Genomic DNA, 13870 nt, shown 5'->3' on the forward strand with positions numbered 1-13870 from the left:
GGGGGATGGGGAGGTGGAGGAGGGGGCGAGGAGGGAGGGGGCTCAGTCTGGATTCATTCATTCAATCGTATTTATTGAGCGCTTCCTGTGTGCAGAGCACTGTACTAAGCGCTTGGGAGGTACAAGCTGGCAACATATAGAGACGGTCCCTACCCAACAGTGGGCTCACAGTCTGGATGTTGCCAACTTGCACATCCCAAGCGCTTAGTCTAGTGCTCTGCACCCAATAAGCGCTCAATAAATACGATTGGATGAATGAATGATAGAGTGAATGAATAAATAATAATGATGATGGTATTTGTTAAGCGCTTACGACGGGCAAAGCACTGTTCTAAGCGCTGGAGCACTGAATACAGGAAGCGCTCAATAAATACGATTGAATGAATTAATCCAGACTGAGCCCCCTCCGTCCTCTCCCCCTCCTCATCCCCCCCCCCCGCCTTACCTCCTTCCCCTCCCCACAGCACCTGTATATATGTATATATGTTTGTACGCATTCATTACTCTATTTATTCATTTATTTTATTTGTAATATTTAGTCTATTTTATTTTGTTAGTATAATACTAATAATGATGGCATTTATTAAGCGCTTACTATGTGCAAAGCACCGTTCTAAGCGCTGGGGGGATACAAGGTGATCAGGTTGTCCCACAGGGGGCTCACAGTCAATCCCCATTTTCCAGAAGAGGGAACTGAGGCCCAGAGAAGTGAAGCGACTTGCCCAGTCACACAGCTGACAGAGGCGGGATTTGAACCCATGACCACTGACTCCAAAGGCCGGGCTCTTTTCCACTGAGCCACGCTGCTTCTCCGACATAGTATGTTTCGTTTTGTTGTCTGTCTCCTCCCCCTTCTAGCCTGTGAGCCCGCTGTCGGGTAGGGACCGGCTCTATCTGTTGCCAACTTGTACTTCCCAAGCGCTCAGTCCAGTGCTCTGCACCCAGGAAGCGCTCAATAAATACGATTGAATGAATGAATCGATCCAAGTTTATCCCATCTCTGCCCTCCCCCCCTCCTCCATCCCCGATTTGATTGGCACCTTCTGTGTTTCCGACTCGGGCTGTCAGTGGGCCTGTTTAGGATGGAGGGGCGGGAATTCCCCGCCTTCAATTTCAAGCTCCGCCCGCGGTCACGAGTTAACATTTAGCCTTAAAATAGCCCGTGGGCACACACACATTCCCCGCAGTAGTCCGGCCAGCTGGGGTCCATCTCTGCCCAAGACCCCCAGACGTCCACTCTGCAGTTAGGACCAGCACGTTGAGAACAGGGCCGCGGGACGGGTGAGTGTCTCCCCCAACGTGTCCCCCTTCCTCCCTCTTCCTTTCCCTCCCCCGCATCGCTTTTCTAGATTTGTACAGATCTAATGATGGGATTTATTAAGCGCTTACTCCGTGCAAAGCACTGTTCTGATCGCTGGATTATTCTATTTGTACATCTACAGATATCCAGCGATTGTACGGACAACAAAACAAAACGTGTGCACGCATTTGTACATATTCTATTTGTACATGTACAGATTGTACAAATGCGTGCACACATGTTTTGTAGTCCGTCTCCCCCTTCTAGCCTGTGAGCCCGCTGTTGGGTAGGGACCATCTCTAGATGTTGCCAACTTGGACTTCCCAAGCGCTTAGTACGGTGCTCTGCACACAGTAAGCGCTTAATAAATACGATTGAATGAACGAATGCTCTAAGCACTGGATTATTCTATTTGTACATCTACAGATTATACAATTCTATTTGTACAAATGCGTGCACACATGTTTTGTTTTGTTGTCCGTCTCCCCCTTCTAGACTGTGAGCCCACTGTTGGGTAGGGGCTGTCTCTAGATGTTGCCAACTTGGACTTCCCAAGTGCTTAATACAGTGCTCTGCACACAATAAGCGCTTAATAAATACGATTGAATGAACGAATGCTGTAAGCACTGGATTTATTCTATTTGTACATCTACAGATTGTACAATTGTATTTGTACAAATAGGTGCATACATGTTTTGTTTTGTTGTCCGTCTCCCCCTTCTAGACTGTGAGCCCACTGTTGGGTAGGGACAATCTCTAGATGTTGCCAACTTGGACTTCCCAAGCGCTTAGTACAGTGCTCTGCACATGGTAAACGCTCAATAAATGCGATTGAATGAATGAATGCTCTAAGCGCTGGATTATTGTATTTGTACATATTTATTACTCTGTAGCTATGTAGCTGTAATATATAGCTCCAAAGCACCGGCTTTGGAATCAGAGATCATAGGTTCAAATCCCGGCTCTGCCAATTAATAATAATAATGATGCTGGCATTTATTAAGCACTTACTATGTGCAAAGCACTGCTCTAAGTGCTGGGTTATTCTATTTGTACATATTTATTACTCTCTAGCTATATAGTTCCAAAGCACTGGCTTTGGAGTCAGAGGTCAGAGGTTCAAATCCCGGCTCTGCCAATAATAATAATAATAATAATGACATTGAGTGCTTACTGTGTGCAGAGCACTGTACTAAGTGCTTATGTTCTCTGAGGACAGGCACACTTTTCTTTTGACTTTTGTATTCTCCCAAACACAAGACATTTTTGGGTCTAAAATGTCAGTTAAGACTAGGCCTTTTTTGGTTCACTTTTCAGGTTACTAACAGCCTGGCCTGTTTACCTCAGACCTGTGGGACATGGTTTTCTGTGGGAGGATAGTTGAACCGGTATCGAAGGGCTGAAGTTGCAGAGTGCACACTCGCTCACCCATAGCAGGGGTGGGAAAAACCGGCCTCTCCTAGCAGCTGGGCAACACCAGTAGAATTGAGAGTTCACCTGAGAGTCCACCCACTAGAAAGGAGGCTCAAATGAGAAACTCCAGCCTGGTTTCGGGACTACACTATTTTAGACCACTTCTCTCCCTTGATACACCACAGCAATGACACTGTTAATGATAGGAAACGAGAGTCCCAGAGTCACACAGCTGACAATTGGCAGAGCTGGGATTTGAACCCATGACCTCTGACTCCAAAGCCCAGGCTCTTTCCACTGAGCCACGCTGCTTCTCTAAGATTAGAACTCAGGTCCTTCTGATTCCCAGGCCTGTGTTCTATCCACTAAGCGACACTGCTCCTCTTGTCCATTCAGAGGAGACAGGGACTTTTCCTAAATGCTTCTGTATAATTCCCTCTCTTCCACCAGAAAGCGACAGATAATGCCATCTGTGCAATTAATTTAATTTAGGGAGTTTCCACCGGCTGCTTCTTTAGCTGCTGCGAAGGGCTAAACCTTCCAAGGGGAGAGTAGGGCGGGCTAACTTGAGGCCATCTCTCTGCCTAACTTCTTGGCAAGACAACCCTGCCTGCCGTTTGAAGACTTGTGTAGAAAGAGCCCGTTGAGCCTGGGAGGTTTGATTACAAGGGTCCCCTTCGATTTCCGAGGAACCACGCATGCGTTCTGGTTGTCTTTTTATTCTGGTAATAACGGTGATAATTGTGGTTTTGGTTAATGCTTACTGTATGCCACACCCTGTGCTGAGGGCCTGTGTCACTTGGGGCTCACTGTCAAGATGGGGACAGACAGATAAAGACAGAGGTAACAGTGGATTACAGCAAGCTCTGAAGAGCGAATCTTGGTAGAAATCTTGAAGCATTGCATTCTGATGGGTAGAGCTCATTATCATTATTATTATATTATTATTATAGAGCCATGGGTCTGAGAGTCAGCAGAAAGTGGGTTCTAATATTGACTTTGCCACTTGGCTGCTGTGTGAACATACTAATAATAATGATGGTATTTGTTAAGCACTTACTATGTGCAAAGAACTGTTCTAAGCGCTGGGGTGATACAAAGTGATCGGGTTGTCCCACGTGGGGCTCACAATCTTAATCCCCATTTTCCAGGTGAGGCAACTGAGGCCCAGAGAAGTGAAGTGACTTGCCCAAAGTCACACAGCCGCTAAGTGGCGGAGCCAGGATTTGAATCCATGACCTCTGACTCCCAAGCCTGGGCTCTTTCCACTGAGCCACGCTGAACAAGGGCAGATCACTTAATTTCTCAGTGCCTCAGTTACCTTATCTGTAAAATGGGGATTAAGACTGTGAGGTCCACTTGGGATATGGACTGTGTTAATCCTGATTAGCTTGTATCTACCCCAGTGCTTAGTACAGTGCCTAGCTCATAATAAACCCTTAACAAATACCATTAAAAAAAAAAGAAATGCGGTCACATTATTTCATGTAGATGCCCGAATCCCTGCAAAAGCTATGTCTGTGGCACTAATGGAAAGAGCATGGGCCTGAGAGTCAGGGATCCTAAATTCTAATCCTGGCTCTGCCACTTCCCAGCTGTGAGATCTTGGACAAGTCACTGGACTTTTCTGTGCCTCAGATTCCTGATCTGTAAATACGAAAATCTAAACCTTTTCTCCCCACCTCTTAGATCATGAGCCTCATGAAAGGGGAGGGACAATGCCCAAACTGCTCATATCGTATCTCCTCCAGTGTCCATCATTGTTATCATCACACAATCCAGCAATGTGGTGAAGCAGCTTGGCCTAGCGGATAGAACATGAGCCTGGGAATCAGAATTACCTGGGTTCTAATCGAGCTTCACCACTTGTCTGCTTGGGTGAGTCATTAACCTCTCTGGGCCTCAGTTGCCTCATCTGTAAAACGGGAATTAAGACTGTGAGCCCCATGTGGGACATGAACTGTGTCCTCCCTCCACACGTCTGCCAAACTAGCTCTCTTCCTCCCTTCAAAGCCTTACTGAGAGCTCACATCCTCCAGGAGGCCTTCCCAGACTGAACCCCCTTTTTCCTCTCCTCCTCCCCATCCCTCCCCACAGCACTTGTATGTATTTGTACAGATTTATTACTCTATTTTCCTTGTACATATTTACTACTCTCTTCTGACAGTTTTGACACCTGTCTACATGTTTTGTTGTGTTGCCTGTCTCCCCCTTCTAGACTGTGAGCCCGTTTTTGGGTAGGGACCATTTCTATTTGTTGCTGACTTGTACTTCCCAAGCGCTTAGTACAGTGTTCTGCACACAGTAAGCACTCAATAAATCCGATTGAATGAATCATTCTATGGTATTTTATTATTATTATTATTGTTACAGTATTTGTTAAGCACTTACTAGGTGCCAAGCACAGTTCTAAGTGCTGGGATAGATGCCAGGTAATCATTTTGGACACAGTCCCTGTCCCACATGGGGCTCACGGTCTTAATCCCCATTTTACAGATGAGTTAACTGATGCACAGAGAAGGTAAGTGACTTGCTCAAGGTCACACAGCAGATAAGTGGCAAAGTTGGGATTGGATCCCATGTCCTCTGATTCCCAAGCCCACGCTCTTGCCACTAGGCCATGCTGCTAACCTATTTTTTTGAGCGCTTACTGGGTGCAGAGCACTGTACTAAATGCTTGGGAGAGTACAATCCAGCAGAATTAGCAGATGCCTCCCCTGCCCGTAAGGAGCATAGACTGCCCGGTATAAAACTGAAACTGAAACATAGCCACTGTGCTACTGTCGTGCTCTCATTACAATCTCCCTGTCCTGGCGTCTGCAGCCACCCCAAACACAAAGGAGGCTGAGGAGGGAGTGAAGTGACTCTGTCCCGGCTCATCCTCATGAATTACTTGCTGCTACTGTGGCTGAGGCGGTGGTAGTTCTCCACACACCGAAGGGAGAGTCCCAGCTCCCACCCGTCTCTGAGGCCTCTCCGTCCCCCTCTGCGTCTCTGATCCCAAACGGCTGGGGCAGAGACGCATCGGTTTCACCACCGCTGCCACTCAGTCTCCTTGCCCTCTCCTACCTCATCTTGCTACTCTCCTACTACAACCCAGTCCGCACACTTTGCTCATCTAAGCCCCCTCGTCCAAGTCCAGCCTCTGGCCTGGAACGCTTTCGCTCCTCAAATCCAACAGACAATTACCCTTCCCAATTTCAAAGCCATATTGAAGGCACAGCTCCTCCAGGAGGCCTTCTCTGACTAAACCCCCTTTCCTCTTCTCCCACTCCCTTCTGCATCACCTTGCTCCCTTTGTTTTCCCCCCGACCCTCCCAGCCCCACAGCACTTATGTACATATCTGTAATTTATTTATTTATATTAATGTCTGGCTCCCCACCTCTAGACTGCAACTCCTAGTAGTTCAACTCCTTCACCTCAGGACTGGTAGAACTCTTAGGTCGCCCATACAAATCCATCCTTAGGCCAAAAAAATGCCTCTTTTATGCAAATAGCACACCCATCGTGGACTCAATCATCAGTGATCTTCAACCAACCAACCAATCATGTATATATGTTTGTATGTATTTATTACTCTATTCATTTTATTTGTACATATTCTATTTATTTTATTAATATGTTTTGTTCTCTGTCTCTCCCTTCTAGACTGTGAGCCCACTGTTGGGTAGGGACCGTCTCTATATGTTGCCAACTTGGACTTCCCAAGCGCTTAGGACAGTACTCTGCACACAGTAAGTGCTCAATAAATACGATTGAATGAATGGTATTTGAGAGTTTACTGGGTGCAGAACACTGGACTTTGCACATGGGAGAGAACAGTATCACAGAGTGGGTAGACGAGTTCCTTGCAAGTAAGGAGAATGATAAGATGGGAAACTGGGCTCTCCCCTGCTGTTTAATCTCCCTCTGCTCAGCTTTCTCCTGCCCACAAAGAAAATCTGAGTCTTTGGGGACTTTGCAGTGGAACGAAGGTTTTATCTGTGACAGAGCTCAGTCACAGCTTTGGGACCTGGAGTGGAGTCAGGAGCACTAGTTTTTCACTAAAAACTCTTCTTTTTTTTTTCCAGGTAATCATAATACAAGATCCAGGAGAGTGCTACCTAAGCTGACAGTCTTAAATCACCCTCAAGCCTGAGTATGCCAGCTCAAGGAGCCGAGTCTGTGAGAATGGTGGAGGACGAGCTGGTTTTCTTTGTGAACGGCAAGAAGGTAGGGAATGATCTGCTTTTCCCTAAGTAAACCTTTGATCCTGAAACAACTTTCTGTACTCAGGAGGCAGGCTCATGCTTGGGTTACCTGTTCCCAAGGACACACACCCTCCTAGAGAAGCCATTCCTTATATTTGCTGCTGCCTTTTTCCACTTCTTAGAGCCAGCAGGAAGCAAGATTGAACTGGCCCTGACCTGAAGATTCTGAAACTGCTTCTTTTACTAGTAGGCTACACTAACCTTCGGTGAGGGTTTCATTAAGTCTGGGGTGCAGTCCCCGCTGATTTTTCAGCTTTGCTTCCTGGATTTTTCTATTCAAAGTCATATGCTGTGGAACTTATTTGCTCATCAAACACTGTGGACTTTAAAACCAATGTGGCGCAGAGGAAAAATGAAAGAAAAAGAAACAGCCGCTCAGTCAACAAACCTGCCAGGGCAGTGCAGTCAGCGAGAGCTGACGGCACATCATCTGTGCCAAAAGAGGAAGGGCAGGGAGCTGGGAGGGGAAGAGGAATAAACTGAGTTGGAAAGAGGACAGGATGAGCAGAGCTGGTTTTAGAGGCAGGAGAGGCAGGGCCCCAGGACTGTCAATTTTAAGTAGTTGCCAAGCAGGGGAAAACCCAGTGTAAGAATGCTGGAAGTTACCCCGGAGAAGCAGCGTGGTCTAGTGAAAAACCATGGGTCTTCAAGTCAGAGGACCTGGGTTCTAAACACAGATCTGCCGCCTGTCTGCTAGGTGACCTTGGACAAGTCCTTGAACTTCTCTCGGCTTCAGTTTCGTCATCTGTAAAATGGTGAATAAGACTGTGATCCCCATGTGGGACACAGACCATGTCCAATCTGATTAGCTTGTATTTACCCAGTGCTTAGTAGAATGCCTGGCACATAGTAAGCTCTTAGAAATTACCATTGGAAAAATGTGGGGTGAATGAGAGAGCGGAGTCAAGGATGACTCCAAGGTTGTGGGCTTGTGAGACGGGAAGGATGGTAGTGCCGTCCACAGTGATGGGGAAAGTCAGGGAGAGGACAGGGTTTGGGAGGGAAGATAAGGAGCTCAGTGTTGGACACGTTGAGTTTTAGATGGCGGGCAGACATCCAGGTTGGAGATGTCCTGAAGGCAGGAGGAGATACGAGCCTGGAGGGAGGGAGAGAGAATGGGAGGAGTTGTAGATTTGGGTGTCATCTGCATAGAGATGATAGTTGAAGCCGTGGGAGAGAATGAGTTCCCCAAGAGAGTGAGTATAGATGGAGAACAGAAGTGGACCAAGAACTGACCCTTGAGGAAACCCTACAGTTAAGTGATTGGGAAGGGGGAGGAGGAGCCTGCAAAGGAGACTGAGAATGAATGGCCAGAGAGATAAGAAGAGAATCAGGAGAGGACTGATCTCACCCTCACAACATCGCCAAGATCCTCCCTTTCCTCTCCATCCAAACCACTACCTTGTTGGTACAATCTCTCATCCTATCCCGACTGGATTACTGCATCAGCCTCCTTTCTGATCTCCCTTCCTCCTGCCTCTCTCCGCTTCAGTCTATACTTCACTCTGCTGCCCAGATTATCTTTCTTCAGAAATGCTCTGGGCATGTCACTCCCCTCCTCAAAAATCTCCAGTGGTTGCCTATCAACCTTTGCATGAAGAAAAAACTCCTCACTATTAGCTTCAAAGCCCTCCATCATCTTGCCGCCTCCTACCTCACCTCCTTTCTCTCCTTCTACAGCCCAGCCCTCACACACTGCTCCTCTGCCGCTAACCTCCTCACTGGGCCTCGTTCCTACCTGTCCTGCCGCCGACCCCTAGCCCACATTCTACCTCTGGTCTGGAATGCCCTCCCTCCTTACATCCGCCAAACTGGCTCTCTTCCCCTCTTCAAAGCCATACCGAGAGCTCACCTTCTCCAGGAGGCCTTCCCAGACTGAGCCCCCCTTTTCCTCTGCTCCTCCTCCCCTCCCCATTGCCCCGACTCCCTCCCTTTGCTCTACCCCCTTCCCTGCCCCACATCACTTGTGTATATTTGTACATATTTATTATTTTATTTTATTAATGATGTGTATATATAAAATTCTATTTATCTATTTTTGATGTTACTGATGCCTGTCTACTTGTTTTGTTGTCTGTCTCCCCCTTCTAGACTGAGCCAATTGTTGGGTAGGGATTGTCTCTATCTGTTGCTGAATTGTACTTTCCAAGCGCTTTGTACAGTGTTCTGTACACAGTAAGCGCTCAATACTATTAAATTAATGTAAAAAAGTAGGTGATCCTGGGTTCAGTCCTCCATCTCAGGGGGTTGGGGAAGGGAGAAACTTGGAGAGAGGACCAACTACCTGAAAATCACTCCTTAAACTGCCCTTTCCAAAAGCATTCAGGGCTCAGATTTCTGATGAAGGTGAAGAAACACTTTTGGCCACTTAAAAGTGGTGAGGAGTTGCCGAATTGTACTTCCCAAGCGATTAGTACAGCCCTCTGCACACAGTAAGTGCTCAATAAATATGATTGAATGAATGAATCCAAAAGTAGCCTTAGGCCAAACCTAATTGGGGCCAAGAACCCAGGGGAGCCTCTAGGGACACCGTGTCCAGTAATAATAATAAATAATAATAATGGCATTTATTAAGCGCTTACTATGTGCAAAGCACTGTTCTAAGCACTGGGCAGTGTACTGGCCATGAGCTAGAAACAAGGATAGGAAAGGGAGAGAGATGGGAAAGGAGGAGAAGGGCTCCCCCAACAGCAGGTGCAGGTATATGTGTGTGACCTCTTTACCCTTTTTCCTTCCGTTGTCACAGGTCGTGGAGAAGACTGCAGACCCAGAAACAACATTGTTGGTTTATCTTCGTAGAAAATGTATCTGCACATCCTCAAGAGGAGGAAGAGGAGGAGTGAGAGGGGGATTTTGAGTGAGGTGATAGCACTTGGTGGTGTAGGGTTTTTGTATGAATGCAGGTTGAGAGGGATTTTTCTCAGAGTTTGGGTATTAGCCTGGACTGGGTCTTTGTGGGTGGGGCCCTCCAGTTTGTGGGGTCAGGGGCTCCCAGCTGTCTAGTGCCTACAGGGCCCTAAGGGGTGATTAGAGCAGATCAGAACCACTCTCCTCCGGAGTGTAAACCCCAGAGTAGACAGGAGTGAATTTTCCCAACCGTTTGTGGAGGAGAAGGAGCTTCTTGTAGTGACGTAGCTCCATAAATGGTCAGAAAGTTCTCACCAAAGGTATCTCCCTGCTCTGCCAAGTCTCCTTTCCTTAACCGTGTTTCCCAGTGGGTTTGAAGGGGACCAAGCACGGCTGTGGAGCAGGAGACTGTGGGGCCTGCACCGTGATGCTGTCCAGGTTTGACCGGCTACAGAACAAAGTTGTGTATCCTTTGTCCATGGGGCTTTCAAGCCCAGTTTCTGCATGATTATAGTAACACCCTCTGCACTATCTTGGCAAGTAGTCGCGGGTTTCTTCTTACCTTGTGATTCTCACACTTCCTTTCCCGTGGGGAGGAGGGCAAAAATAGAGTCAGAGTCAAAGTTCAAACTGGAAGAGTTCAACAAAGGGATGGAGAGGAGCTTGGAAACAGTGGATAGTAAGTTGACGGCAGGGAACGTGTGCCTTGCTACTTTTGTTCTCTCCCAAGCACTTAGTAGGCAGCCAACAAATGTTGATGAAGAGGGCGAGAGCAGTGCCAAGTAACAGTGGTCTGACAGAAGGCTTCCCTTCTCCCCTTCCTCTCTCCCTTCAGTGAAGATGTTGTGGACAGTGAGGCTCCCCGCTCTTTATCACAGCATGGGAGTGAGGTGTAACAAAGTAGGGCCCTTGGAAGGAATTCTGCTTTGTGTGAGAGCCTTTTAACAATATCAAGGGATTATGGTGAGAAGAATGGACCAATTGTGATGACAGGGAATTGTAGTGAATATGTTGGGGAACAATATAGTTTCATCTACCAAGCTTCCTTAAATGGGGGGGTCCAGCCACTCCTCTGCCAATGCTTGCCTCATCCCCATCTGTGCCCTGCACCATGTCGCCGTGACGACCGTGGAAGGGATCGGAAGTACCGAGACGAGGCTGCATCCTGTGCAGGTGAGCTAGGCTGGGGCTTGGATCTGAAAACTTTGAATGGGGAGAAACACAGCTTTTAGGGAAGCAGCGTGGCTCAGTGGAAATAGCCCGGGCTTGGGAGTCAGAGGTCATGGGTTCAAATCCTGGCTCCGCCAACTGTCAGCTGTGTGACTTTGGGCAAATCATTTAGCTTCTCTGTGCCTCAGTTACCTCATCTGTAAGATGGGGATGAAGACTGTGAGCCCCATGTGGCACAACCTGATCACCTTGTATCCTCCCCAGCGCTTAGAACAGTGCTTGGCACATAGTAAGCGCTTAAGACATACCAACATTATTATTATTAGGGTGGGAGTCTCCAAGGGAAACTGTGTCTCATCCTAGACCCCCGCGCTTTTTCTGGTCCATTAAGAAGATCACCTACTCTCTCTGTAGCTGTTTCCCTATGCACAAAATGTCCCCTGCCTGTCAACCCCCCCAGGGATGTTGGGAGCTTGCCTGAGGTCATGCCCACAGAGTCCTTGGGGCTTGAGAAAGGAGGTAGAGTGTAGTGGGTTCTGGTGGGTTCTGCTTCTCTCCTGTATTATCCTAGGTATAAATGACTGTGAGCTAGAGTTCCCCAGTGAAGAGAACCCTATATACAAACGTCCCTGAGGCCTTTCCTTTTATGACCTCAAACACTTTAATAAATTTCACTGGTCTGTGTGTCACTGGGAACCACAGGTAAAACCTCAGAGTAGTCATGTGGGAAATGTGAGGCACAGATCAATTATGACAATTTTTCTCTTTCCCAGAGATTGTCAGTCAGGTCCAGAACCCACCATTTCTGACAGACGCTGACACACATGCACACATCTCCCTCCCCCAACACTCATACACTGTCTCTGTCTCTCCATATCTCATGTAAATTGAAAGAACTCTGTGCCATGAGATAATCTTCCATATATGTGAGTGTGGCTTTGCAGTGGCAAGTAGTCCCAAACAGCTGTCCTCTTGCTTTGTGGCTGGATGTGCTTTTGGCAGTCCCTGGAATTGCTCTGGAGCCATTGCACCCCATGTGTTCAGGGCAGCCTCTTTCCTCAGCCACCCTGTGGTTCATCCTGCCAAGGGAGGTCAAGGGAAGCACAGTCCCAATTCGCTGGGAAGCTTCCTTTCTGATGCTTTAGCAAACTGCAGACTTGGCAGAGGCTTTGTCTGAGATTTAATCCAGACACAGACGCTGACTGACTAGGGAGACCTAGAGATGCTACTTTGCCACTTAATACCATAGCTTCTTCTTCAGAAAAGGGAGCTCCTCACACTCACCTCCCTGTAGGCTGAGCATTAATTAGTGTTCATTACTTGCTTTGATGCAGATGAAAGGAGGATTTAATGACTTTATCATTGTGGTTGTGTCCTGAAAACCAGGGGACACACCTTCCCTTTCACAAAGAAGCAAGGCCCCCCCCCCCACCCCCTTTTTGCCAGAGGCTATTGTTGAACATGGAAATGGCTGAACCATCCTTACAGGTGGTTCTGTTGTGGGTCAGTTGAGATTCAAGTGAAGTCCAAAAAAAGGAGTTGGCTGCCCTGATTTCAGCAAGGTGGTTTGCTTTGGACAGAACAGTTCCTTTGCTGGTGTTCAACTACCCAGTGGCAGTGCAACTCCAGCATTTCCCACATTTCATTGGTCAATGCAAGTCTCCCTCTGAAACAGCTCTTCAGCTGAAAGTGAAAATGTTCCAAGCTGGAGACTGTTCTTGTAGTCCACTTTCTTCTTCCATGAGCTGCTTCACTAATAATATTAATAATAATGACAGTATTTGAGTGCTTACTATGTGCCAAGCACTGTTCTAAGCTCTGGGTTAAATACAAGGTTATCAGGTTGTCCCATATCATCATCATCATCATCAATCGTATTTATTGAGCGCTTACTATGTGCACAGCACTGAACTAAGCGCTTGGGAAGTACAAATTGGCCATATGGGGCCCACAGTCTTAATCCCCATTTTACATATGAGGTAATTGAGGCACAGAGAAGTTAAGTGACTTGTCCAAAGTCACACAGTTGACAAGTAGCGGGACTGAGATTAGAACCCATGACCTCTGACTCCCAAGCCCGTGCTCTTTCCACTAAGCCCTGCTGCTTCTCTGTTTGGATGCTAGAATGGTTCTGAGGGAAGCTGGCATTTGGAACCCTGGTTACTGCTGACATTTGCTTGGTTTACCTCTCTTAGGAGAGGATTTCCAAAAGCCATGGCTCTCAATGCGGATTCTGCACCCCTGGTATCGTCATGAGCATGTACACTCTGCTCCGGAACAATCCTGAGCCCTCCATGGAGGAGATCGAGAATACGTTGAAAGGTATCTGGCCCCTGGCCCCCACCCAGCCCTGTGGCACTCTGAGAGAGTTTCTCATAACTGGAGCCATTCAACAGGAAGCAATGGAGGGGCAGTGGGGAGAAAGAACTGAGGAAAGAGAAGGATTTGGATTGTCATGAACGGAAGATGTAATTTTAAATCAATCATTTTTATTGAGTGATTATTGTGTGCAGAACAGTGTACTAAGCTCTTAGGAGAGTACAGTATAACAGAGTTGATAAACATGTTCCCTGAAAATTCCACTCATCAATCCATTGATGGTATTTATTTGAACACTAACTTTTTTCAATCAATCCATGGTATTTATTGAGTGCTTACTATGTGCAGAGTGTATTCTAAGTGCTTGGGAGAGAACAATACAAGAGAATAAGCAGATGCTTTCCCTGCCCATAATAAGCCTTAGTCTAGAGGGGAGACAAGCATTAGTATGAATAGATAAGTAATTTAGAATAAATAATTTAAAGATATGTGCATAAGTTCTGTGGGGTTGGGGGTGGGGCGATTATCAAATGTCCTAAGGTCATAGTACTAAGTGTTTAGGAGAGTACA

At 47.1% G+C, this 13870-nt stretch overlaps 1 protein-coding gene across 1 annotated transcript in view; it reads left to right on the forward strand.

The window, feature by feature from the left end:
- The first annotated feature begins 1173 nt into the window (after positions 1 to 1173).
- The window catches only part of LOC119919574 (xanthine dehydrogenase/oxidase-like), a 52942-nt gene continuing 40245 nt past the window's right edge, over positions 1174 to 13870 (forward strand). Inside the window, exons 1-6 of the mRNA XM_038740113.1 lie at positions 1174 to 1281; positions 6785 to 6926; positions 9711 to 9768; positions 10180 to 10276; positions 10876 to 10984; positions 13177 to 13303. Coding sequence (XP_038596041.1) covers positions 6855 to 6926; positions 9711 to 9768; positions 10180 to 10276; positions 10876 to 10984; positions 13177 to 13303 — 463 coding nt within the window. The 5' untranslated portion in view covers positions 1174 to 1281; positions 6785 to 6854. The remainder of the gene's footprint in view (positions 1282 to 6784; positions 6927 to 9710; positions 9769 to 10179; positions 10277 to 10875; positions 10985 to 13176; positions 13304 to 13870) is intronic.

Source organism: Tachyglossus aculeatus, chromosome X1 (assembly GCF_015852505.1).
Source record: "Tachyglossus aculeatus isolate mTacAcu1 chromosome X1, mTacAcu1.pri, whole genome shotgun sequence".
In the NCBI taxonomy this organism is placed as follows: domain Eukaryota; kingdom Metazoa; phylum Chordata; class Mammalia; order Monotremata; family Tachyglossidae; genus Tachyglossus; species Tachyglossus aculeatus.